The sequence below is a fragment of the Carlito syrichta genome, unplaced genomic scaffold, assembly GCF_000164805.1.
Source record: "Carlito syrichta isolate Samal-C Ts95f unplaced genomic scaffold, Tarsius_syrichta-2.0.1 Scaffold308642, whole genome shotgun sequence".
Classification (NCBI taxonomy): Eukaryota; Metazoa; Chordata; class Mammalia; order Primates; family Tarsiidae; genus Carlito; species Carlito syrichta.
The window spans coordinates 409,739-437,024 of NW_007252738.1; the positions used below are offsets into that span (position 1 = coordinate 409,739).

Genomic DNA, 27,286 nt, shown 5'->3' on the forward strand with positions numbered 1-27,286 from the left:
TGTGTGTGTGTGTGTGTGTGTGTGTGTGTGTGTGTCTCCTCTGTTCTGTTATTCTAGCACTTACTGTACTATACAATTATGTGTTTACGTGTCCCTCTCTGATTTTAGGCTGTGAGCACCATGTGAAAGGTAGAAATTACTAATTTTGTTGTCCTCAAAATATTTCACAGGTCTTGTAATGTAGTAGATACTCAGTAAGTATTTGTTGACTCATGAATGTACTACTAAGTTTGCTTTGTAATTTTTTCAATATTTCATGACAATATCAATTTTCCTGGAGTTCATTTTTGTGAAAAACAGTTTTATTTCACTTGCCTCAGAAAAAGTCTTATTTCACTTGCCTCAGCTCTCTAAATTTCTATCATTGAATGCACAGTTAATACAGTTTTCAACTTGCAATGCAAAACATAATAGCTCTTTAAGTGAAAACTTGTATTAAAGCAACTGGTGTATCTCAGTTAAACATAAATTGCTTTTAATAGCCAATTGTGAATGTCACCAGGTTGAAAGTAGTGAAATGGGAATTTTAATCTTTCTTAGGGAAATATAATTGTACTTACAGTGACCCAGTGAAACAACTATTAGGCCTTCTTGAAATTAATAGTTATTTTAAAAATACAGATTAGAAGATTTAAAGACAATTCAAATAAAACTTCTCTGTTCTAAATTTTCTGTGAATACTTTGGACCAAGCAAGTTTCACAGTTTAGGATTTCACATGAATTTTCTTATACACCCAGGAAGCACCAAAAAAAGATGTTTGTTGAAAAGCGAAAATAGAGCATGAAGAATTTGTTTAGTTCAAATGTGACTTTTCAACGAGGTCATCAACAATATCTTTTTTCATTGAAAGAGCCTCTTTATGATATGAGAAAAGTCACTTTTAGCAATCTGGTATTTGTCCTATGTCATTAGGAAATTTATTTTTAACTTAGAGGGTGAGATGTTACTGATACATGTTCACATAAAATCACTCATAATTTTGTATAAATTTTTGGTCTATAAAAGTCCTTATTTATTCTTGTTTTTCATTAGTTATTTTCTTGGTTGCTCCAGGTACATTTTCCTTCATAATTTATGTCTCTCTAGCTCTCCAATATAACCCCAATTACACAAATAAGATAGCCCTGGAACACATAGTAATGAGGCAACAAATTAGCGAGTGGTAATAAATATGACTTTCATATATTTGAATTACAGTGTAGAACTCACCAAGTATTTTGAAAACTCACAACTTCAGAGAGTATCATAAAAAAGAAAGAAATCTTCAGGGCTCAGTCCCTGGCTAACTACCAGACTTAGGTGGCTAAGTAACTTCTAAAATTCATGAGTCACATTTTACTCTTTTCAAAATTAAACTTAAAAAAAAAAGAAGTAGCATTTCTTACTGTGACTCTTCTTAAAGAAAAAGTAGAAAATTACTTGTTGATGGAAAACCAAAGTCATTAGAAGTATTAAGCAAAGGTACTTATCTTCTGTGAAATGATAGGCATGGTCATTATAAACAAATGATAGCTCAACAATCCTATGTATATTAATAGGAAGTTGCATGTTTTACATTTTGAGAATCCGATGATACATAATAGTAAGTGAATACAATTATTCTCTAGATATGATCTGTCCCTCAGACCCTGACAATTTTTGGCTGTTTACAGCTGGGAGAGTGGTGCCACTGGCATGCAGTGAGACCAGGGATGTTGTTAAACATTCTACAAGACATAGGACAGCCTTCTACTACTGAATTATCTGGCTCAAAATAATGCTGTGTCTAACAAACCTTGACCTAGGAGAAATATATTTGTGCAGTGGAAAGATTATTAATTAAAAAAAAAAAATTTTCACCTAAGTACAATATGATGAGGTCTTTTACATACATAATGAAGACATTATTACCTACTCGGGTTAATTGCCAATTGTGAATGTCACCAGGTTGAAAGTAGTGAAATGGGAATTTTAATCTTTCTTAGGGAAATATAATTGTACTTACAGTGACCCAGTGAAACAACTATTAGGCCTTCTTGAAATTAATAGTTATTTTAAAACTATCATGAAAACCAAATAAGATCATATGTGTAAACATTCCTTGTAAACCAAATAAAGTGTCAAAATGAATTGAACCACAGTATGAATCCTTTGGGTTTAAGGTAGAAATTTGATACTATTGTCTCTGTGGATGGTTTTTTCATAGAAAATGTATAGAGTTTATGCAGGTTATTTAGACCCAACTATTTCTCATGCTCACTGAGGATAAACCAAAATGAAATGAGCTAAAATGAGAAAATCAGAGGTTTGATTTAAAATTTTAAATATCTATATAGGTAGATATTATGGCAAAACACTAGAATTGGAAATCAATGAGTACTGTCATTCTTCAATTATGATTATTATTATCAAATGTCTGTGTGGGTGGGAGATATCTAAAACAACAAAGAGTATAGTTTGTGAAGAGAGGTCAAAGTGACCTAAATGACCTCTGAAAGCTCCTTCCGTACCAAATACCTCCACTCGGACTTTATACTCCAAGATTAGCTGTCAACAGGCTTTGGCAGGTTGTCTTGTAGAATTCCAGACGTTGCCACATTCAGGAGCTCTTTAATCAATCGGCTCCTTTTGGTCTCTTCATGACTCTTTCCTGGTGGTCAATTTTGTTCTCAAATAATTTGCCAAAAAAGAAAAGGCTTTCTTTTGTTATTGTTTCTTTCTTTATAAATTCTGATGCTGTAATGCTATTTAAAAATACATTTGGAAGGAAATTCAAAACCTTCTTCTTGCACTCCCCCTTCTTGCTCCATAAAATTCCTACTCTACTCTGAGCCATGACTAACATGTACAGTATGCTTGCAATGAAAATTGTTTTTCCCCCAAATGTCCTAACTCCAGATTTTCACTCTTATGACTCTAACTTTTGATTAAGACATATGTTGAGAATAATGTTTTCATCCCAGTCGCAGGTACCTTCCTTTGTCACTAAGATACTTAATAAGAAGCTTTAACCTCACTGCATATTACAATTAGTTTCAATGTGGAGAACCACAAACAACTAATCATAAAAGGAAAAAACGCATGTAGTTAGAAGGGGAAAAGCTAACTACAAACATAATTAGCTACAATGTGATTGGTGTATCTGGGCAATAGGAGTCAGAGAACATTTGGCTCTTCCTTCAAAATACAAAAATAAATGTAAATAACGGAAGTGTTACAAAAATAATATGGCTTGGGCACAAATGACCACAGTTGGATGCTTTCTGGGTGAATAGAATTGAGATAAATTATTTTCTTCCCTTTTATTAGTATTATATCAATCCCTTTTATTTGTTCCTTTGAAACTGCCCTTCTATCATTCTGATTATAATATTCCCAGATTTTAGTCAATCTAATGCTAAAAGTTCACTCTCTCACCTTTATATCAATTATTTTGATTTTGTGTTATTTTATTTTCCCCCCCTCCTCCTAATGGAAACCAATTAGAATAATGAGGGCAAAAGGTTATATATACATCTGGTCCCTGCATTTAACATCCTGGTTTATCTTTTATGCTTTGTTGAGAACAATGGTGAAAGGTGGGCAGGGATACCACCTTGTATATATTTTTGATACCAAAAAAAGTCACTCTACGTTTTTCACATATGTGACATCTGAAATAACTCAGACATGGCAACATTAAGGAAATCACTGCTTCTTAGTTTGGTGTTTAATTGTCAGAGCCAGGAAAGAAGGAGGTGAAGAAAGAAGGCAGGACTTGTATGGGCTGATACTCTTTGAGGGACTGGGCTGAAGCAGGCATGGCTTTCATTATATTTAAGTGAATTAGTCTGTTTCCTTTAAACAGGAGAGATTAACAAGCCACCAAGGGCCTGCTGTGGGATTCTGACACTTTTAGTGGCTTGTGACATATGATTTGTGAATATCAATTCGCCTTCAAAACAAAAACAAATCTACCATTAGCATGAAGTACACCAAAAGTTGATTCTAGGTTTGTTTGGTTGAAATTAATTAGGAAAGGCATTTGCTAAGGTGGAGAAATGAATCTTTTATTTGATACAGTATCCAGATAATTTTTAAGTTATTCTTTGGACTTAGAAATGGCTATGTGTAAATATGGGAGTTTAATATGAATGACTTTCTTTAATAAAGAGAATATTTTAAGTCTTGATCTTGGGAACTATGGGGAGATTAAATAAAAAGGAAAATATCAGCAATCCTAAGTAAACTTCTATAAAAATTTTGCTTTCTTAGTGAAAGAGTATGTCTTCAGGCAGTCTGGCATTAAGACAAATATTTCTCAAACTGAAAGAAAACAAAATAAATATTTCTCCTCATATGTGAGTAGGTTAAAAATCTTTGATATTAAATAAATGACATAAGAAATTTCAGGCTGAAAGAACTGGTAGAAGAATGAATTCATACTATAAAACTATTTTTAAAACATTGCCATTTATTATCTTTTGAAAAGGTTGCTACTGAAAAAGCACATTTTAAAAAATCTGTATCTTTTTCAACCATTATGAGTATCAAAACAAAAGAAGTCAGCAGTCAGACTTTTTCAGCTACAGGCAAACATTTGTAGATGGCAAGAAGAGATATATTTTGGTCTTTATGTAAGCAAAGTTCAGTCAGGAAATCACAGAATATGTGTTTCCTCTAGCTATGACATTTAATTTGCGGATGTACCGTAGTGCCCAGTTTGCCTCTGCTTGAGTAAAAGATTTCATATTAGACTATTAGTATCTATTGAAGGGTAAAATAGCACAGTGATTAAGTGCATGTCAACTAAAGCCACACTATCTGGGTTCAAATCCTAGTCCCACCACTTATTAACTGTCACACTTCAGTGAAGTTACGCAGTCGTCTAGTTGCTTCAAATTTTCCCATCAGGAAATAAGATGACCTAATATTCACACTCTAGGATTGTTTCAAACATTAAATGAGTATACATGTACTGTTAGCTGTTATTATTTTTTCCTATTCTAAAGACAGAGCTGAGATAATATTTTAAAATCAGGAACTGGATATTAATACTTGAGACCATCCATCCAGGGTGCATCAATCATTCAATGCTGCCTAATAAAATGCTGTATATATTTTAAAAATTACCTGTTTACTTAATGGATTCTGTTGATATATGAAATTTTTTTTTAGATTAGAAAATAAAATTTATTTAGAAAGTAAATTGAAGAGAGAGAGAATGAGAAAGAGGAGATTTGCCTCTCCAAGGTAGAAAAGGAGGCCAAAGCCAGGTAACATAGTCTGGCTATAGTTCAAAGGACACATGGCCACACCATAACTTAGCAAGGCCATGGCCAGAAATAATTTTTTTTAAAGCAATGGCACATGAAGAACCTCTACATTGATTAAACTGCCTTCCATGACCAATATAGGGAAACAGGTTTTTCTGTATAGTTAATCTAAGAGATGTGAGGAATATTCTTGAATTCTTTATTTTTAATACAAGAATAAATTTAATGACACAACTTATTCCAAGTTCTAATTTTTCTCTTCCTACTCCCCAGCTCTATTCCATCACAAAATGTCACTATTACTAGTTTAAAAGTTCATTAATTCAATCAAAGTGGCAGGCACTAAACAAATAGAAGGGAAAGTAGAAAGGTCTAGGGCAGAGATAGCATGCATTGATTCTATAATCATAGTTGTCAAAAGGGGGAAATAGCCAGGGCGGTGGTTCCTGTCTGTGATGCCGGCACTTTGGGAGATTGAGGGGAGGAGATCACCTGATCCCAGAGTTCAAGAACAGTCTGGGCAACAGAGTGAAACCTTGTCTCTACAATAAATCAAAAAATTAGCTGGTCTTGGTAGTGTGTGCCTGTAGTGCCAACTACTTGGAAAGTTGAGGTGGAAGTCTCACCTGAGCCCAGCAGGCCACAGGTGCAGTGGCTGTGATCATGCCACTGCACTCCAGCCTGGGCAACAAAGTGAGACTTTGACGCAAAAAAAAAGAAGGAGGCTGGGGGAAATATATAACTGATGGAGGGCATTTTTCTAGTAAGTAAAACTGGCAGTATGCGATTCAGAATCTTTAATAGTAGAAATAATTAGATACCTTCTTTGGAGCACAAAACATCAGGGCAAAAAGTTTTTGGTCAAATGCCTCATAAGGCATTGCACAGCAGGGTATAACAAATGATTTCAACCCCCCCATGAAGTCTCTTGGGATTGTGAAAAACCCAACCACACTACTTTAGGTTAGTCAGTACAATAATGATCTCAGATCTAATCAGTTATAACAAATGTCAGTGGTTACATATTGCTAAGCTCAGCTAAACCTTTTCTGGTTAAGCTTATTAAACAACTTTGTAGCCTTCAGTACAAAGAAAAAATATTTTTAAAGGTCTATAGAGAAAAAAGATGCATCAAAGGTTTGCTATGTGTTGTCAGTTCTTTATCAACATTTTCAGATTCCTATTCCCCGTGACTTTGCAGGAGATACTCCATGAGTTACATGCAATATAAATCTGGCATTAGGTATCTTTTGCAGGTATAAGGAAATGTCACTTACACTAGAAGTAAGTTTAAAATCTGCATACTTATGAAACACCTAAAGTGGACGGTCACAGTTTTTACTGTAGTGCCATCGCCAATCTTCTGAGAAAAGGGTCATATATAGGAATTGAAGCAAATAATGTCCACGGTTGAAAGAAATAATTTTTCACAATAGGATACTTTTTTTTTTTTTGAGTTGGAGTCTCACTCTGTTGCCCAGGCTGGAGTGCAGTGGCACACTCACGGCCACACCAGCGTTGACCTGCCGAACTCTGGCAATCTTTCCGCCTCAGCTACCATGCTTGGCTAATGGGAGACTTCTTAATAAAGCATAAGACATTAAAGAGTTGCTTAAGAACAAAAGATAGTTCCTAAGAAAACTATAGAATCTTGTCAATACTTCTTCTTCATGATTTCAGCTTTGGAGGCTGTGCTGCAAATGCAAGTGATCATTCTGAGGGCTTAAGGTTCCTGCCAACACACTTGGAGTTAGAGGCACATATGCACGAATTCCTGTGGAAAGAAGGAGAAGGAGAAGGAGAAGGAGAAGGAGAAGGAGAAGGAGAAGGAGAAGGAGAAGGAGAAGGAGAAGGAGAAGGAGAAGGAGAAGGAGAAGGAGAAGGAGAAGGAGAAGGAGAAGGAGAAGGAGAAGGAGAAGGAGAAGGAGAAGGAGAAGGAGAAGGAGAAGGAGAAGGAGAAGGAGAAGGAGAAGGAGAAGGAGAAGGAGAAGGAGAAGGAGAAGGAGAAGGAGAAGGAGAAGGAGAAGGAGAAGGAGAAGGAGAAGGAGAAGGAGAAGGAGAAGAAGGGAGGAGCCCTTCTCTAAAAAGTCTGTTTACATGATTGTCATTTGGTGTAGCATCCTCAGATCTTTCTCATAAATAGCAGTGGCGGGGCACTCTGACATAGTGAGAAAATAGCCAGCTTTTAATGGGTATCAGGTCTTCTCTTCCCTCCCTTCCTCCCTCCAGTTTTAGCACACACCCACTTAGACACTTACAATAGTGAGCTGAAAACTGACCTAATCTCAGATTTATCAGAAAATCTCTTCCACCAATGAGGGAGCATTTAAATGTAAGCATATGTTTTAACTTACTTTAAAATTACTTCCTTTTTACAGAATATACTGGCACTTTCTCCTTTTCCAGAATATATATAAAAATGGAAAATGTGCAAACATGGAATATGTGCCTGAAATTCATTCTGCCAAGTTTTTCAGGTTATCCCAAGCTCAAGATATCTTTGGCCTTTTCTCCCGTCACCTCTGCACTTAACTTAGTGTCATTCTTAATTTTATTGTTTTTTTAGAAGTTTGTTGGCATTGAAGTTCATTTGGGGGTGTTCATTAAAGTTCAGATTTTTATGTGTGAGCATCATAATTGTCCCCTCTCCCGCAACCCTCAACCTGTTCCAGTACTTCTGGAATGAGACCTTGTAATTTGCATTTTCAGCAAGTAACACTGGTTCATTCTGATCATGTGGTCCACAGACCCAAGTTTGAGAAATACCTAGTAATGCCTATTATTATTGCCTATTTCCAATCTTGTCTTCCTCTTCTTCTGCTCCGAACCTCTTTTCTAAGTGCTTATTGGAAGGAATCTTCTCTTTATAAAGTGAAATGAGTAGGAGCTGGATTTTAAATCAGAATGCATAATCATCTCTGTGGCCATTCTAACACGAAGAACATTTCAGAAGCCTCCCGGGGATTTGAATGCTATTATTTCCCTGGTCTCAGGAAATATAAGTAAAAATCTTTGAATGTCACCAGGGTTGGTAGAATTGATCCTCATGTTAGCGTGCTCTTTGTGCTCAAGGTAATGGTGGGTCATATCTCTTACCCAAATCCCTTGTACAGGAGCCCTATTCCTAACTGTACTTACCTTTCCTAGTATCACAGGCATCACCTCTCTTCTCAAATTACTATAGCCCAGGCACTCAAGGAGAAAAAGATCTAAGTTCCTTAACACTCTAAACTAGGAGCTGTCACATTTAGCCTCAGCTTGGCAAAAGCCTCCTTACCCTAAGACTTGACAACAAACAGTTATCTACCATCTATAATTTCATAACCCCTATCACTGTGAGAGAAACTAATTTTCTGTAAGAGAAAATGCTAGTTTGGGAATCATGCTTTTTTCTAGGCCTTAAAAACGTAAGTGGTACAAAGAGTCATGATAATAAATTTTAGAATAGTTGCACTAGGTATTATGAAAACATTTTGAGATTTGAGAGGCTAATGAATCCTACCCAGAGTGAGAGAAGATAGATGATGCAAGATATTCATCCCAAAGAGAGCAAATATACAGCAACTTCAACATATTTAAACACTGAAAAATTCCTTTTAAAAGTACCACTCACTGACTCTTAGTTACATTTGCTATAATTCCCAATGCAGCAGTATTGAGAGAAGGACCTTTAAAAGGTGACTGGGTCATGAGGGCAGAGTCTTTATGAATGGATTAACTCATGGATTAATATAGTCATAAACTAATACATTAATAGGTTAATAGGTTACGGGAGAGGGACTACTGGCTTTATAAAAAGAGGAGGGACCTGAGCTAGCAAGCTCAACCCTTTTGTCATGTGATGTGCTGCAGGAAGTCTCAACTGCAAGACCTTCAACAGACGTTGGACTTCTCAGCCTCCACAAATGTAAGAAATACATTGTGTTTCTTATAAATTACCCAATTTCAGGTGTTCTGTTATAAGCAGCAAATAAACAAAGACAACATTAATTATCCATTTTTAAAAATTGGTCTTCTATCACCCTAACTATAAAGGGGCTTTAATAGGAAAGGTTCCCATGGGTATAGCACGCATCTTCAGATAAAAGGCGTTTAGACCAGTTTAACAAAAATCCTTTAACTCAGTCGTATTGAATTTATAACCCAATGGAAAAACAGACCAATTTTATAGACCAGTTCTGTACCAGACAAAGCCCTTTGCTCTTATAGTATCTAGCAGTCCAGGTAACATGAGCAAATAAACTATATTTTTTAAATAATGCTTTACAAATATTCAGTCATTTAAACTTTTTATCCCTTTAGTTTCAACTAAAATTTGAGGTTCCATTATACTGAGGGAGACCCCCACAAAAAAACCCTGAAACTATCTTTTGAGGGCAGCCCTCTTATAGTACACTTGGAATTTGTTCCTCTGAATCAAGCGGTCGATCAAAGTTTTAATCTAGAAGTTTTGAGAAGGTTACATCACGATTTGCAAAAGACACATCCTAAGTTGTGGCAAACAGGTGACTAAATCTTCCACCATAACAACGCACCTGCCTACACCACACTGAGTGTTCATCAGTTTTGACCAAAAATGACATGATTCCTGTGTCCCATTCTTCCTTTTCACCTGATCTCATTTCAGACATTTTTGTTGTTGTTGTTGTTTCCCCTGATGTAAAAAAGTCTTCAAAGGGAAACGTTTTGCCTATGTGGAAAAGATGAAATAAAAAAGGCAGAAGCACTAAAAGACATCAAAATTGACAAGTTCATAAACTGTTTTGAGCAGTGGAAATAGCATCTTGATAGGTGTACTGCATCAAATGGAAGGTTTGATGTCTTTGATGTCACTTTGAAGGGGACAGGAGTTTAAACATGTAGGAATAAATACACATTTTTAGATAAATAGATTCTGTTTTGGGGAGTCCCCCTTGTAAATCTGATACTTTGCAAGATATTTTACATGAATTATTTTGTTTAATCCTCATAGATGGAATAAGAAAACAGAAGCTTAGAGAGCAAGAGGTGAATAAAGTGTTGGAACTTACATCTCTTTGAGACCACACTTAGTGCTTTCTACCATAAGATACTGCCTTGCTTTTTTGTCAACTCATCCTTAATGAGCTGTCATTGGTGCCTATATTACTTTTCTAGGGTTGCTGCAAAAAATTACCACAATGTTGGTGGCTTAAAACAATGGAAATCGATTCTCTCATAATTGTGGAGGCCAGAAGTGAAATATCAGTTTCACTGGACTGAAATCAGATGTTGTCAGGGCTACATTCCCTCTAGAAGCTTTCCAGGGGAGCATCCACTCCTTCCTTCTTTCAGTTTCTGGAGCCACATTCCTTGGTTCTTGGCCTTTCTGATATGTTTAAAGCCAACAATGAAGTGCCTTTAAGTCTCCACTTCTTATCCTCAAATCACTTTCTGCTTTCTCTGTGTTAGATATATACACAGATATATCCCTCTGTGTCTCTCTTATGAGGACATTTGTGATGGTATTTAGTTCCCACCTGAATAGTCTGGGACAATATCTTCATCTCAAAATATTTAATTTAATCACATTTGCAAAACTTTACCATATAAGGTAATAGTCACAGGGTCCAGGAATTAGAACCTGATATTTTTGTGTGGCCATTATTCAGCTTTTTATATTCTACCTTCTGGTACCCCTAAATTCACATTCATCCTGTATACAAAATGCATTCATCCCACTCCAACATTCCCAAAAGTTTCCACTCACTATAACAAAAATTAAATTCCAAAAATTAATTTAAATATTAGCAGCTCAAAAATCTCAAACCTTATTATTCAATCATGGAATTCAGGTATGGATGAGACTCTGAGTATGGTCCACCCTAGAGTCAAATTATTCTTTATCACTGAATCTGTAAAACTAGAAAACAAATTATCAGTTCCCAAAATACAATGGTAGAAGAGGACTAATATAATAGTTACAGACATTCCCATTCGAAAAGGAGAAAAATGTAAGAAAGAAAGAATCTACCAGTTGCAAGTAATTTTAAAATAGAGCAGGGCAAATTTCATTTGGTTCATGGCCTGGGAATAATCCCTTGTGGCCTGAGGAACCTGCCACGATTAGAGTCTCTGCCTCTGTGCCCAAGGTATTTCCTCTTTGCTTTAGGCTCTACATTCACAATGATCCTTTTTCTTTAAAGCTCTCATTTTTCTTTTTCTTTTAGCTATAATTTAATATTTTTATTTCAATAGCTTTAGGGGTACAAATGGTTTTTTGGATATAAGTATGCACTGTATGTTCTGAAGAAGTCTGGGCTTTAAGTTAGCCATCATTCCTACTAGTGCACATTGAGAAATCAGATAGGTGATTTTTCGTCACTCTCCTCCTCCCTATCCTTCTCCTTCTGATTCTCCAGTGTCTATATACCTTTCTCTATGCCTTTGCAGAGCTTTAGCTTAGCTATCACTTATAAGGACACAGTTCAGCTAAATTTCTGTCATAACAAGGATTAACTTTTTTCCAGTTTTCAGTAGCATGCTCTTCATTTTCTTCTGAGTCTTCACCAGAAACATTTTTAGTGTTCATATTTCTATCAACATTCTGTTTACGATAAAAAGATGACATGTGCTTTCTCCACTATGCCCCTCACTTGCTCCCAGGTCCTCATCAGAGCACCTTTAATGTCCATATTTCTTTTTTTTTTTTTTTTTTTTTGAGTTGGAGTCTCACTCTGTCGTCCAGACTGGAGTGCAGTGGCCGCTCCCGGCCACCGCAACCTCGGCCTGCTGGGCTCCAGTGATCCTTCCGCCTCAGCCTTCCGAGTAGCCGGAATTACAGGCATGCGCCACCACACCCAACTGATTTTTTGATTTATTGTAGAGATGAGGTCTCACTGCCCAGGCGGGTCTCGAACCCGCGGGCTCAAGCAATTCACTCACCTCAGCCTCCCAAAGGCGCGGGATTACAGGCTGAGCCACCGAGCCCGGCTAATGTCCATATTTCTAACAGAAGTCTAGACTTAAGGAAATACAGGCTTCGTCATGTGCCTCAAAATGCATCCAGTGTATGCTCATTATCCAATTCCCAAGCCACTTTCACATATTTAGGTATTTGTTAAAGCAGCACTCCATTTTGAGTATCAAAATCTGTATTAGTTTTCTATAGCTTCTACAACAAATTATATTACAGTTGGTATCTCAGACTAATATAAATGTATTCTCTTACAGTTCTAGGGACCAGAAGCTCAATATCAACTTCACTGAACCTAAATCAAGGTGTCACCAGGCTCAAGCTCCTCTGTAGAATGTAGGGAGACAACCTGTTCCTTTTCTCTTCCAGTTTCTAGAGCCACATTCCTTAGCTCATGACTCCTTGGCCTATCTTAAAAGCCAACAGCATTGCATCTTTAAATCTCTATTTCCATTGTCAAATTGCCTTCTGCTTTCTATGTATGTCTAATCTCTTTCAGTGTCTCCCTTATAACGAGGACATTTGTGAAGACATTTATGGCCCACCTGGACAATGTATAACAATCTCTTCATCCCAAGATCCTTAACTTAATTACATCCACAAAAACTTTACCATAACAGTGATAGTCACAGGTTCCAGGATTAGGAACTGATATCTTTGGGTGGCCATTATTCAGCATACTATGGCCATTATTTCCTAATATAGGAATGGTCCTAGAATCTCGTCCTTAATCTATGAAATGAATGTACTAAACTAAGGTATTTTAATAGCAATTTAGTTCAATACACTCATTTTGTAGATTAAGTCTCTCAGACCAAGATAAAGTAAATGACCTGCTTAAGATTACATAGTAAATGTTTTGACACAGCCAAGATTATAAACCATATATATCTCTTTACTCCCACTCTTTGCAGTACTTTATTCTTCCTCTAAAAGAATTACAAAGAATTGCTCATTTCTTAATTGTCACCAAATTATCCAAGAATCCAAACAGAACTCAGAAACTGGAAATAATGCTCTTATAACAGGCAGGAATTTTTAAAGAGGAGTAAAGTTATTATTATTCTCCACTAAATATAATCAATAGTAACCTTAGATAGGAAATTGAGGAAATATGAAAAATGATTCATTTCATGATTGCACATTTTTATTCACAAATTTGAATGAATTTAAGTACTTAACATTCAGTTAAATAATGATGGTCCTACTAACTTATGTTTCAAGTTATCAGAATTGTAAAACTGAAAACTGAAAGAAATTTTAAGAGATCATTTATTTCAACCATAATTTTTAGGTAGGTAGTGTATTAATCACATTCTCCAGACCAGATGATTGAACTTTGAGTGTCTAAATAACTTCATCAAGGTTACACACAGTTAAAAAAAAGTAGTTTACTAAATAATATTTAGAAAGATAACGTATTTTATGCAAGACACTGTATTAAGCACGTCCATGTAAAGGCTGAGATGAGCAATAACTTAAAAAACAACAGATGCTGGAGAGCATGTGGTGAAAAGGGAACACTTCTACACTGTGGGAATTTAACCTAATATAACCTCTGTGGAAAACAGTTTGGTGCTTCTTAAAAGATCTAAAAATCAACCTTCCATATGACCCCGAAATCCCTCTATTGGGACTATACCAGGAGGAACTCAAATCACTCTATGAAAAAGATACTTGCACACGTATGTTTATTGCAGCATTGTTCACAATAGCAAAAACATGGAACCATCCATGCAGCCCATCGAAAGAAGACTGGCTAAAAAAATGCAGTACATATACATGATGGACTATTATGCAGTTATAAAGAAGGACAAAATTATGAACTTCACAGCAACCTGGATGAACTTAGAATCTATAATACTGAGTGACCTATCACAGAAACATACAACTGAGTATCACATGTTCTCACTTAAAAGGAGTCCTTAAACAATTATTGTGATGCTATAAGAAAAGGATTGGCAGTAGTGGGAAACTGCTGGCAGGGTGGGCACACATCATGAACAGTGGTACATGCGTGGTGAACATTTGTATTTCTAACCCTGAATTGTACCCCACATCTTTAAAATTAAATTAAATTTAAAAGGTTGAGATGAGATATGGTTCTCACTCTCAACAAGTTTTCTGTTTAAGAGGAAACTAGATAGGTAAACAGTCAACTAATCAAATGTAAAATTGTGTTATAGCACTAGATAAAGGGTTTTCGGGGAACATAAGTTTTGAAGGGAAAGCAGGGTGTTCAGGAAGCTTTCTTAAATCTGAAAGGAAGGAGAATTAGGCATAAGAGTAGGAACACCACTCTGGGTAAACCTAGTGGTATCTGCAAAGGCTAAACATGAAGGGACAATGCACATTCTGGGAACTAACTTAAAATGTCTATAGTGGGGAGTATAATAAGAATTAAGCTGGGGGATTGGTAGGGAGGAACTCATGAGGACCTTACATGACATTTGAAAGAATTTAGTAATTATTTTGAGGATATTGGGAAGAAATTGAAATACTATCTAAATAGGAATCTGACTTATGTAGATTTATGCCTTACATAAACCAAGAATAAGACTAGAATGATTTTGAAACAGAACATTTTGAGACTGAACAGGGTACTCTTAATAAATATGCTACAACAAGAGGCATGTATTAGGACCATCTCAGGCAAACCAAGACAGAAGATCACCCTAGCTAAAACAGGCCTAGATTTGAATCCTGACTCAGTTATACTAATTATATAACTTCAGTCTGGAACAATAACTTTTAGACTTACTTTTCTCATCTACACATAGTATAGGGAAAACAATGACTATCTTACCCATACCACTAAATTTTTCTAGAATAAACTGATTAAAAAAAGTAAAATGTTTTATAAACTATAAAGTTATGTGGTATGTTATAATTTTCTGCCTAATTCTTAAAATTATTCTATTGTTTAGGGATCTTTTCAGATAATGGGATAATTAACAACAACTCAAGCAGTCATGGCATAAAATAGTAATGAGAGCTAGTATTTTTGAGCTCTTAAAATGTGCCAGGTCTTAAATTTACTTCAACTTTATGTTTACAGTCTCATTTGTAAATTTATGAACTAATCCGTCCAACAATGTGTTATTATTGTCTTCACTTAACAAATGCAGAGACCAAGACCAGGTAGCCACTTGGCCATGGTCACACAGATATATTCTATACCAGGAATTCTGACTTGAAAGTCCATGGTCTCAACAGTGGGTGTGGTTGTATATATGCTGTCTATATCCTTCTCCTGGTTTGTTAAAAAAAAATATTTAAGTGCATGCTTTTACATAAAAAAAGAGATATAGTTGACTGTGTTTCTTTATCTGATCACCTAAACCAAGTACACAACAACTAAAGGGAGTTTGAAGGGTCTTTTTTCCCTTGAGGGATGCTGAATAAACTGTGCTACTTGGTTGTGTTTTGAGTATGATCCTTCAAGTGTGGAATTTTCCACCTGTGGTATCATGTCAGCCCTCAAAAAGTTTTGGATTTTGGAGCACTTCCAATTTTGGATTTTTTGGATTAGGGATGCTCATTCTATTTCTGTTACCAGTCTCTTAAAGAATCAGCCCTCTGCTCTTTCCCCCAAACTTAAGAGCATTGTAAATATTCGAATTCCAAGGCTGGGCATAGTGGCTCATACCTATAATTCCAGCGCTTTGGGAGGTAGAGGCAGAAAAATCGCTTGAACCCCAGAGTTTGAGACCAGTGTGGGCAATATAGCAAGATCTCGTCTCTACAACAAATTTTTAAAAAATATATAGTCAGCCATGGTGGCATGTACCTGTAGCCCCAGCTGCTTGGGAGGCTGAGATGGGAGGATTACCTGAGCCCAGGAGGTTGAGGCTTCGGTGAGCTGTGATCATGCCACTGCACTCCATGCCACTGCACAGAGCGAGACCCCCAACTCAAAACAAAAAAAAAACCTACAATTCCAAATCAAATTTCAGTTAGTTTTAATATTTCCGTTTTTTAAAAAAAGGCAAGGCATATTGCCCTTTCCTGTCTCTTTCCTCAACTCCAATGCTGTTAATTCCCACTTCATCAAATAATCTGTTAGTTACTTTTCCCTGATACAAGAGGAAGCATTCTATCTACTTTTGATTTATATCATACCCACTTGATGAAGGCGTATTATATGCCAGGCAACAGTAAGCTGTCTACATGCATCATTCTGATTTCTCCAAACTTCTGCCGAGTCCAGCCTCAATGAACCTTCACATTACTTCTTAGAGGAAGCACCCAACTCTCCCCATGTGGTTCTTCCTCTCATCTCTTCAGAAGGCTTCTCTAGCCATGCTATTTGGAATAGTTCCCAGCTGTTTGCTGTTAAAGCACCCTACTTGTTTTTTCCATAGCCCTCATCTCACTTTTTAAATCATATATCTCTTGGTTTACTTGTTTGGTTTTGGAGGGGTTTTTTTTTTGTTTTGTTTGTTTGTTTGTTTTTACACCATCTGTGGAGTGTAAGCCCTATGAGAGCAGGAATGGCAACTTTTTTCAATACGGTCAATGCCTCACATGGTATCTAACACAAAACAGAGTCTCATATTTCTGTTAAATGAATCAATAAATGAATGAATAATCTCATTTAATCTTTGCTATATAAGAAAAAGTTAGGTACTGTTAATATCCTTGTTTTACTGATGACAACCTGCCTCAAGTTATAAACTCTTATCTGGCTGTTTGCATCCAGGCCTGTGGCTTCAAAACCCACTTTCACTTCTGGCCTGTACTTTTTATCACTTTGAATCAAAGCCCACACTTTTAATCACTCTATCATACATCCTCTTAGCAGAAACTGAGACTTCACCTTCCTTACTTTGATGCCATGGCTGCGATTACTTCTATGGGATTCCTCTTAGATCAGAGGTTCTCATTTCAGCTAATTTAACATCCAGTCGAATGCCAGGACTTGGATTATATTTCCCTCACACCTTTCTTGCTATGTCAGCCCTTTTGCAGTGCTACTCATTAGGCTGATCTCTTTCCTGGAAGTTCAAAACCCTTGTCTTCATCACTCCAGCAAAGCGTCTCCTCCTTTCACAATATATGTCTAAATGCTCTATGGCCTCTTCTGCTTTTCTGCTTTATCCTCTGGCTTCTAACATTTTCATTTTATGCTCTTTGGCATCCCTATTGCTTTCTGGATGTTAGAATATTTGAGCTCTAGAACACTTCTGTATTTTTCATTCATCAGATTTTTATAACTGATTAACAACCCTAGTACTTTTTTTTTCAGATTTGTGGAATCATAGCCTTCTACAGAGATATTTTGAAAAATGCCCAATAAATTGGGTAATTGCTGCTGTTAATACCATTATACATAAATCTCACTTTAGATCACAAGTAGTATGTAAATCACTGTCATATGTTATCATTTTCCCCAAGTTACGAAATATTAATTCTTCTTCTAATTATTCTATCAATAAATCAAAGTTACTTAAATTCTGGAAACAATTGAAAAAAGAAACGACTTTTAATTATTATTACAGTAGCAGATAAATTTGACACATCTAAATGTGTCTAAATCTAAATGGTTAGATTTTGCATATAATAAACAAATTTAATTCATCAATTAGTACCAAAAAATTCTCCCTAAGAAGAAGTATGCAAGAAGTCAAGGTGGGAAGATCGCTTGAGCTTAGAAGTTTGAGACTAGCCTAGGCAATACAACAAGGCATTGTCTCTACAAAATATAAAAAAAACTTAGCTGTACCTGGTGGCTATAGTCCCAGCTACTCAGGAGGCTGAGGCAGAAAGATGGCCTGTGCCCAAGAAGTTGAGGCTATGGTGAACCATGATCATGCCACTGCATTCCAGCCTGGGTGACAGAGTGAGACCCCAACTCAAAAGACAACAAAAAAAGTATGCAAATACATTTATGGAATTAATTCAGATTCTAATTCCTGTTGGTGTTCCAAAATATTCCTAACAGAGACATGCATTTCTATTTATTTGGTCAACCCAAAGTACATATGCATAAATATTTTATGTGTTTCTCCATTAATAATCAATATTTATGGGAACATAGGGTTTTTTTTAAAAAAATACATACATCTGACGGGTATGCAGAGAAACTTGATGTGCCATTCTAGAAGTTGGGAGTACCAAAGACCTCCAAATAGCATTTATGTTCTTGAAATAAATGTTGAATAAAATAGAAGAAAAATAAATATTCAATTTTTTTTTTTTTTTTGAGTAGGAGTCTCACACTGTCACCCAGGCTGGAGTGCAGTGGCATATTCATGGCCACTGCAGCCTCGACCTGCTGGGCTCAGGCGATCCTTCTGCCTCAGCCTTCCAAGTAGCTGAAACCACAGGCACGCACCATCACTCCCGGCTAACTTTTTGTAGAGACGAGGTCTTATCAAGTTGTCCAAGCTGGTCTCAAACATCTGGGCTCAGGCAATTATCTTGCCTTTGCCTCCCAAAGTGCTGGGATTACAAGCATAAGCAGCCAAGCCTGGCTTAAGTACTCAATTTCTGATATCACCTTTCCTTTCTTTTCTTGTAGGAGTTCAGACAAAGGCCAAAAGGTAAAAAAGAAATGACAAAGTAGCTATTAAGTATTACATATACTACAAATTAATAATAATAATAATAACAACAACAATAGAAAGGAATAGTGAAAATGAAGGGAGAGTTATTAGGAGTAGAAATTTAACCTGGAGGAATGATGACCTAGTAATAGAACAATCAGCACTCATTCTGAGACGGATGGTTTACCTGGGTTTGCCCACTTGACAGAAGGCAGAGCTTAAAAGAAATTGCTCTTGAGTGCTGGAATAAGGAAGAATGTACTAGATATTCAAAGTGAGAAGAGCTTCTGATAGAGTATATTGAATTCACACTATTGAAGATTTTAATGCATAGAATATAAACTATCAGTTTTGGATGCTACACATTCAAATGTCTAGGTATCTGACGCTGAATATCATTTGTGATGCTAAATGATGCTAATAAATGACTTTCTTTGGCCTCCAAGGTTCTTGCCATTTTAGAAACCAGAGAAAAAGAAAAACAGTAAAAAAAAAAAAAAAAAACCAGAGTGGAAAATAATGGAGTGGTGAAGGGATGATGGAGCATAAGGGATTCACAATGCCTCAGAAGTGGGGTTGTCACAGACTGCCTCAAAGCAAAACTAGTAGGAAGAAGTCAGTAAACTTTGTATTGTAAAGACTATGAATATGTCAAGTTGTCCGCAGCATAGGAGTAATGTCTCAAAAAAGGTTAAGAGTAAAATAACATGTATGTTACGTCTACTAGTAAAGCCTGTTAACACAATGTCCCTAACAGAAAGTAATAATAATTATAGAACAAACTTTAGTATGTGTTTCTTTTAAAAGGTTTATTCCTGCAGTTATCCTACACTATAGACAGAAGTAGACTGCATTTGACCCACACTATTCAGTATTATAGTTGTAGTAAAATTATAAGGTTTTTTAGTTGACAATTGCTTGAAGTTTTGGCTACATTGACTTAATCAATACTTTGCCTCCTCTTAGGTTTAGTTAGATGATTCATTAATATTCAGTGACATCATTCATTGCAGGAAGCATGTCAAGCATTTAAAAATTCTTCATTAATAATGTGCATACTGACAGATTAGGTAAAGGTGGACAGATTTAGGTTAAAGAATTATTAGGTGAGCAATAAAATAAGGCAATGCTTTACTGCCAGTACTATGAATCTATCAAATGGTAATTGGATGCACGTGTTAGCAGCAGTAAAAAGTCACTGTCCAGTTGTCCACCTTACATGGGAATCTACTCCGAGTGTCTTCTTTGATTTATTGTTCCAATTAGAACACAGTGTTCAAAGAAAGAACATAACTGATCTGATTTAAAAGCAAGGGAAACTAAAGGCCATTATTTTGTGGGTGACCTGGCTCCCTTTTAGATATCTTGAGACTTTCTTTCTGTGTAAAATCTGCACAAATTAAATACTGGGCTTTAAACTGTTTCAGTAAAGCAATGACACTTTATATTCATTAATTCAGTATCAGAATGTCACTGATGACTTCCCAAGATGCTGGTATATTTCCTTTCACTAATTTTAAAAGTGCTTTTATAGGTTATTCTTTGTTATATTGATTGAGTGTCACAGGTGAAGGCAATATGCACTGAGAAGAAAGGGGTGCAGAATATAAAAAGTAAATATATATCTATTTAAATGTACGTAACCAAGTAACAAATACCTTTGGTCAAATGACCAATGAGAGTGATCTTAGATCATTGCAATATAACATGACCAATTAAGAAACTTCTGCATGAAGGTCTTGAGACAAAATGAAGCTCTTTACATCTCTAGACTATGATAAAACTGTATTACGATCACATAAACATGAATCTTATACCTCACCTTACCAGAAAATTAAAAGAGATCTTTTTTCTGGGAGGAAAATGCTAATGTCTTACTTACATGTATTAAGTAAACATCAACTATTAATGTTGACAAATGTTGGAACAGTAATACTAAAAATGTCATCTGAATTACTCTGCATTGCAAAGTTCACAGAATTAATGTTAAGACAGATTAAAATCACTTTGAAGTAATACACATGTATTCTCTTCTTTCTGAAGCATACTAAAAAATATCATTTGCACTACAATTTGGGATAAGCATGCAGACATTTAAGGCTTAGGAAAGATGTAGTTATTCATAGGCAGCTCATAAATGGGAGGAACATTAGCTCTATTTCAAATGAGCTGTCAACCTTTTTTTCCCAACATTTTGGCTTGTGGAAAGTAATAAATGGAGTTTGCCTCTGAACATTAAGGTAATTGTACAGGAATTTAAAGTGCTCATTCATGTTCTAAGTTTTTTAAATTCTAAAGAAATGCACTGGAATTAAGTGTTTTTACTCTAAACTGGATTGTAAAAATGTAGAAGAAAATATGCATACAATCGTGTTTCTTTGATTCTTTAAGAATGATTCTTTTACTTTTCTTCTTTTTAAAAAAATTCTGTGCTTAAACATTATTTGAAAACACTTGCTTTTAAAGAGTGGCCCCACAACTTTGGGTAACATGTTACTGAAATACCCAAGATCTAGAGAGTGGTGTCTCCAAATTCTCATACTCAATACTGGCATGTGATTATCGCCAACTGTTTTCTTGGATTTCTTCTAGTAGGTAGTTATAAATCAGGTTTATGAAGAGGAAGCTATGTTGAATTGTGCATTTTTAATGGATTTATGATAAAGCCATCAAAGTGGAGGGTCCATATGGGAGGAATGCAGTAAAGGTAACAGGACAATGTCATGTAAACATTAAATACAGTGTCTTCCACCTTCATAAATCCTCAATACTCATGATTAAATGCTGCCTGTTATAAATTATGCAACCAAATTCTAGAAACAACCACAACTGAAATAAGACACCAGTGGAAGTCATAAATTCTCTATAGTTTTTCTCCCCAGAAACCTCTTGAGTATTTATTAGGAGATAATATTTGAGTCTCTACTTTTCTCAACAATTATTTTTCTTACTTTATTTGCTTTCTACAATAAGCTCTAGTCCTGACTAAAAAGTAATAATGCAAACCTGTAATTTTAGACAATAATCTGTCATTTTTGTGCATTAAAATATATTTCTGATTTGCAGACTCATTTAAAAGTTTTCTTAATATACATAGCTTTAGGTCTCTAAAGATGTTTGCCCTTTTAAAAGTCATTATTACAAGTTTTTGCAATAGTCCAATTTCCCACAGGTATTTACAATCAAATTATTTTATTACACATGGGAACAATTAAACATTTGGCCCTCAGCTGTAGACAATTACTATACACAATGACATTCATAGATTTTTCTTAAATAGCCATGTATTCCTAATGACCTCTGTTAACATAAGTGAGATTAATGTCTGTGTATTTTGTGTATGTCCATAGGCAATTATGTTTCCAAATATAATATCAAAAGAGAGAGTTTACCTGGAGAATACACTGACATCACCTGATACTATGTGGCTACCTGCAATGATATCTCTAAACCATTTCATTTTTGTTCGACAGCCATTTTACTTCTTTTCCGATTTAATTCTAAAGAACTATTTGTGTCCACTTCAAGAAGCAAGTAAGGTTTTGGGTAATTTGTTTTTTAGAGATCTGGGGTATCTAATTCTAATAAATTGATATCAATGCCAGTAGTGGCAGAGAAATACAATAAATAAGGAGAGATATAACCAAATAGGTATAGGCTTGAGTCTGGTTTTGCCAATTTCTAGTTGAATGACCTTGGAAAATTTACTGTTTTCAGACTTAGTTTTTTATATTTGAAAATGTGAATATTAAATGGCTAAGTCATAGGAATACCATGAGCATTAAATGAAATACATATTTAAAGAGATCGTACATATACCACATAATAAATATCAATTGCTCTGTTACCTCCCATACTCCTTTTCCAAAAAACCCCGTGAGCTCTGTGACTTTCTGTTTTGGGAACATCCATCTTTAGTTTTCTCAAGTTTAGAGATACATTTTTCTTTCACTAGGTTCTTCTTTTCTACAAGTGACAACCACGGGAGAAACCCACAGCTGTTTTGCTCTCATACAGATATAAGCCAACTAGTCCCAGTTTCAAGGGTACCTAACAGCTGTATCCAGACTTTCTAGGAGGCCAGAACTGGAGCCTAGTGGTAATGTTTCAAGGGCAAAGCTCTAGATGTAAGGAATGATAAAACAAAACCTAAATGAGCCTGCACATATCTAGTGACAGATACACCACAGCTATTCTAAATTATTCAAGCTTTCTCAGACTTCTAGCAGGAGAAACATAATTCATCTCTGTTCCCTTTATTCTACTCTCATATAATGGTAAATAATCAAACAAAAAATGTACCCCCCCACCCAGAAAGAAATTATAATAATCACCCAAATTGAGAAGCATTACTTCAGCACATACAGTATTTTTAGAACCACCCAATTTCTGGGAACTAGCTTTGGAAGTAGAACTTAAAAATGATTTTGCAATACTTATGGGTGATTTTCTTACTTTCCTTTTGTTAGCATTCTGTTGGCAAAAAGCCAGTAAAACAGTTGTTTAATTACCCAGGACATCACAAACATATAACCTTTTAGATAAGTTGTTACTGTATTTTAGCAGTAATAATGTTAGGGTCAAAAGTAACAAAGAAAATTGATCTTCAAATAAGCAAACCTCAAAAGAACAGCTTTGTGTATTGAGAATAATTAATAACTTGTTTAGGAAAATGTTACTGAAATGTGGTTTTTGGAAAAGGAACTGACACTCTTCAGAGGTTAGATATCCTAATATTTAACAGGCTACCATTTGGTGGGCTGGCTGGCTGGCTACCCTGTAGGCATGGCAAAAGTTTGTTCACATGTAATTATGGAACATTTAGACAATATCTTAATGATGCCATGTAGTTCAGCTGAATCAGTCCAGCTGGAAATTGCAGCAGCCTTCTGATTACCCAGCCACATGTGAAATTAAGGCTTTTTCAACCTCCACTTTTCACTTGCTATGTTTTGATGCGGATGTTCTTAGAAAGTCTAAATTATTTATGGTTTCACAATATTTAATCCTCCTCCTTTCATTTTTAATCTTTGATTAATATTACATTACTATAAAAGATATTTAACTTGTAATTTTAACTAGGATTTAATATACTTTATCATACAGAAGAGATATTAGATATTTTGGACAGTTAGGATGGAACTTTTCCACACTCACTTTATACGACAAATATTGTATGCTTTTTCTTGGCAGATAGTTCTTACTGTAAAAGCAAAATTCCTTGGTACTGTGGAAGTCATTTTACTTAACAGTTACTCATACAGTGATTATGATTCCAGAAAATAACAATTGAGGTTGCATAAACTAAAATAGTGTAGATGTGTTCTTGTGTCACATCATAAAGATACTTGAAATATAGCAATGGCAAAATCAAGTTGGTGTCAAAGATTTTTTAAAAAGAAGAAAGTTTGCTCAGGTTTAACACTCTAAAATTTCATTATATCTTTTTGAGTTTTCTCTATTAACTAAAAATACAAATAAATTCAGTCCATAGGATTTTTTTTTTTACTTTCCTGCTCACTCTGTCCAACCTAGTGTTTAAACAGCTTTTTCTGAACTTCCTAACTGAATGACACCACAACTATTTTGTTTTAGAAGTAAACAAAGGTTTAAAAAATTTCAATCAACAACTATAAAGACTATAAATAGTATCTAATGAATTCAGGTAATAAATGACTTTCAAGCGAAAATAATCATTATCAATTCAGCCACTTTCTGTGAGTCAGGTAAGGGAGTGTTTGATATCTTCAGTACTAAACATAAAATGAAACACTTTAAAATACTTCTACAAATATTTAAAATGCTTCTACAAACATATTGCTAATTTAGGTAAATAGAAACAGTAGCTGAGGAGAAGAGAAGTTAATGTGAAATGTGTGTTGTGTTCCCAAAGAAGAAAACGAAGTCTCAATTTTTGTAAATCTTGATTCAAAAATGAAATGCCTTTAAATTCTGGTCAACTGTCATTCCCATTAGTACCTGGTACTTTCTGAACCAAGGAATCTTGAAATGTGTGACCCATGTATTTAAGTTAGCTGACAAATCTATCCTTGGAATTCCCGAACTGATAGAAAAACTCCCCTTAAAAAGTGACTTGGAATTGAGATAATGCTAAATGGTCATTAAAGATGTTTAAATGTCATTGTCTACTGTCTTTAGTGTGCCATTACATAGCCTTGGGATCCTTTCAAATAACAATCAATAGGGAATGAATAAGTCTCACCACTTGAAAGTAACTAAGTAAGGAAGCCAACAGAATAATCTGGCTTTACTGGATTGATTCAAGAAGAGAGACAATATCCACCCCTTCTCTCCTCGTTCTCCCTCCCCCTATCCAGCCCACACCCCTGCAAAAAAGAAAGAGGAGAAAAAAAGGGAAGAAAGAAATCTAGAGATCCCAGGCATAATTTGTACCGAGGGGAAAACTTCACACTATGGGATAGCCATGGAAACAGACTTACGACTTTTACTTTGAAAATAAAAGAATGACAATGAAATTTGTGTGAGGTCTGTGTGAATCCAGTCCCAGATGTTTACAATGCTATAGTAGTATGTCTCTGCAATATGAGAGGTTTCAGAAGAAACAGTACAACAGGACACCACAAAAGCAGTGCCTACGCTATTGACAATGCAGACGTGAGCATCATGTTACCAAGAGAGAAGGCAGGCAGAAGACAAATAGCAGCAGTGGTGCCTGAAAAGCTGACTTCATGGACTGCAATCAGTCAAATCACCATGAGGGGACCCCCCCCCCCCCCACACACACACAAATCAAAACCAGAAAAATATTGTTCGCGCATATCTAGAGGTGGTACGGTAAAGGGATGGGGGAGGGGAGGGAGCGGGATTGACTTTTCTTTCTTAGAGTTCCCATAAAGCCCCTATAATCGACAGCGAGTAATTATTTTCAGCTTGAGGAGCTTGTCCCCAAACCCTTAACAAGATTGCCAGCGAAATGAAACAAAAGGTGTTTACTGGAGCCATTTCCAGAAGGAAGGAAAAAGAGATCTCGGGATGAGGTGGGGCAGGGCGGTGGAGGCGGAAAGGGGCATCTTTGCCGGGCAACAACTCTCGGGCGCCCTGCGAGGTTCGGGCGAGTGACAGGCTAGAGAGAAGGATGGATAGCGTGGCAGGGATGGGGGTGTGTGGAGGGAGCGCGCCTAGGGGAGGGGATGCGACAGCACAATGTACACACGGGAGGGGGGGGTGATTTAGTGTGAAAGTATTCCACTTAATCATTTTACAGGGGTTGGGGACGTAAATATTTAGCTGGCCACATCTGGAACAGATTTTCCCCCCCGTGTGGGGTGGGGGTGGATAACTGGAAGGAGGGGAGCTCGCGTGTGTTACTTACTGTACGGGCAGTTCTCCTTCTTGGTCCCGCTGACCTTCCCGTTCTTCTCAATCTTGAGAAAGTACTTGGTGAAAGAGAATAGCTTTCTCCAGCGGACGTCTCCTTGGAGGTGATTGTAGCTCCGAACGTGCCTTCCCGCACTGGAAGAAGAGGAGAAGGAGGAGGAGGAAGAGTTGGTGGCCTCTGGTGACACCATGTCCCCACCAAGGGCTTGACAGGTGACAGGGACGGAAGACACCAAGAACAGCAGCAAGAAGCAGCAGCAGCCGCCGGGCAGGTGGGGAGAGGCGGAGGCACAATGTGTCAGTATCCATTTCCACATTGTACTGAAACTCTCGGCACTGGAAATTGTCTCATCAGAAGGAACATACTGGAAGGGTAAGACCTGGAGCGAGGCGAGGAGAGAGCCGGAGCTGGTGGCTGCTGGTTAGCTCCCTCTGGGCGCGGATCTGGCCAGAAGCGAGTGCACCAACATCCATAACTCCTCGGAAAAGCCGGCTGCCTCTCCTCGCTCCTTCCTCGGATCCGCTGCCCGCGCCTCTCGCCTCTCCGGGTGAACGGTGGACGTGGGTGGCCGCAGCAGCAGGAGCTGGTGGTGGCGGTGGCGACGTGGGTCACCAGCGCTCTTCGTTCCCCCAGGAGTTACTTTGTTCTCTTCTTCACTCCTTTCTTCACCATGTTAGATGCAAAAAAAAAAAAGGTCTGAAAAACAGATGACAGCACGGTGAACAAAACCCAAAAGGGGTGGGATGGGGGATCGGGGGCGATATCCGCGCCCCTCGGCGGCGGGCACCTTCGGGTCCCTCTCCGCGGGGCTCCAGCCCGTGAGCCACTTCTCGAAGTGCGTCCCTTTGGAGTTGTCACAACTGGAGGCAGCTGCCCTGTCGCTGTTGTTTTCTTCCCCCTCTCCCTCTCTCTTTTGGTGGTGCCTGTTGGTTTAAAGCCTCCCGAAAGTCACTTTTTGTTTGGGGGGACGGCGGCTGGTGTTTTGTTTGGCCCTATCCCCCACCCCACCCCCCCTTCCTCTGGAAAGCCCGCTTGTAAACAGGTTGAAGCCTGGAGTCTAAATGTCAGTGATTCTAAGCCAGAGGTGGGCTCTGCCTCTGCTGGTCAAACCTCATTTGCAGGGGTGGAGAAGCGGGGGGAGGGGGTCAAACGGCGGTGGGACATCTGAAACCCTCGGCTGCTGGGAACGCCGGGGAGAGGGAGGGGGG

At 36.9% G+C, this 27,286-nt stretch overlaps 1 protein-coding gene across 2 annotated transcripts in view; it reads right to left on the reverse strand.

Moving 5' to 3' along the window:
* The window catches only part of FGF10 (fibroblast growth factor 10), an 81,058-nt gene extending 53,779 nt beyond the window's left edge, over window positions 1-27,279 (reverse strand). Inside the window, exons 1-2 of one of the 2 annotated variants that reach the window (XM_021716260.1) lie at window positions 26,866-27,279; window positions 26,073-26,774 (exon numbers count right to left, since the gene is read on the reverse strand). In XM_021716260.1, the coding sequence (XP_021571935.1) occupies window positions 26,073-26,394 (322 nt within the window). In that variant the 5' untranslated portion in view covers window positions 26,395-26,774; window positions 26,866-27,279. Of the gene's footprint in view, window positions 1-26,072 lie in introns of both variants that reach the window. The other variant, XM_008065526.2, reaches the window with a different exon arrangement.
* Window positions 27,280-27,286: the final 7 nt, after the last annotated feature.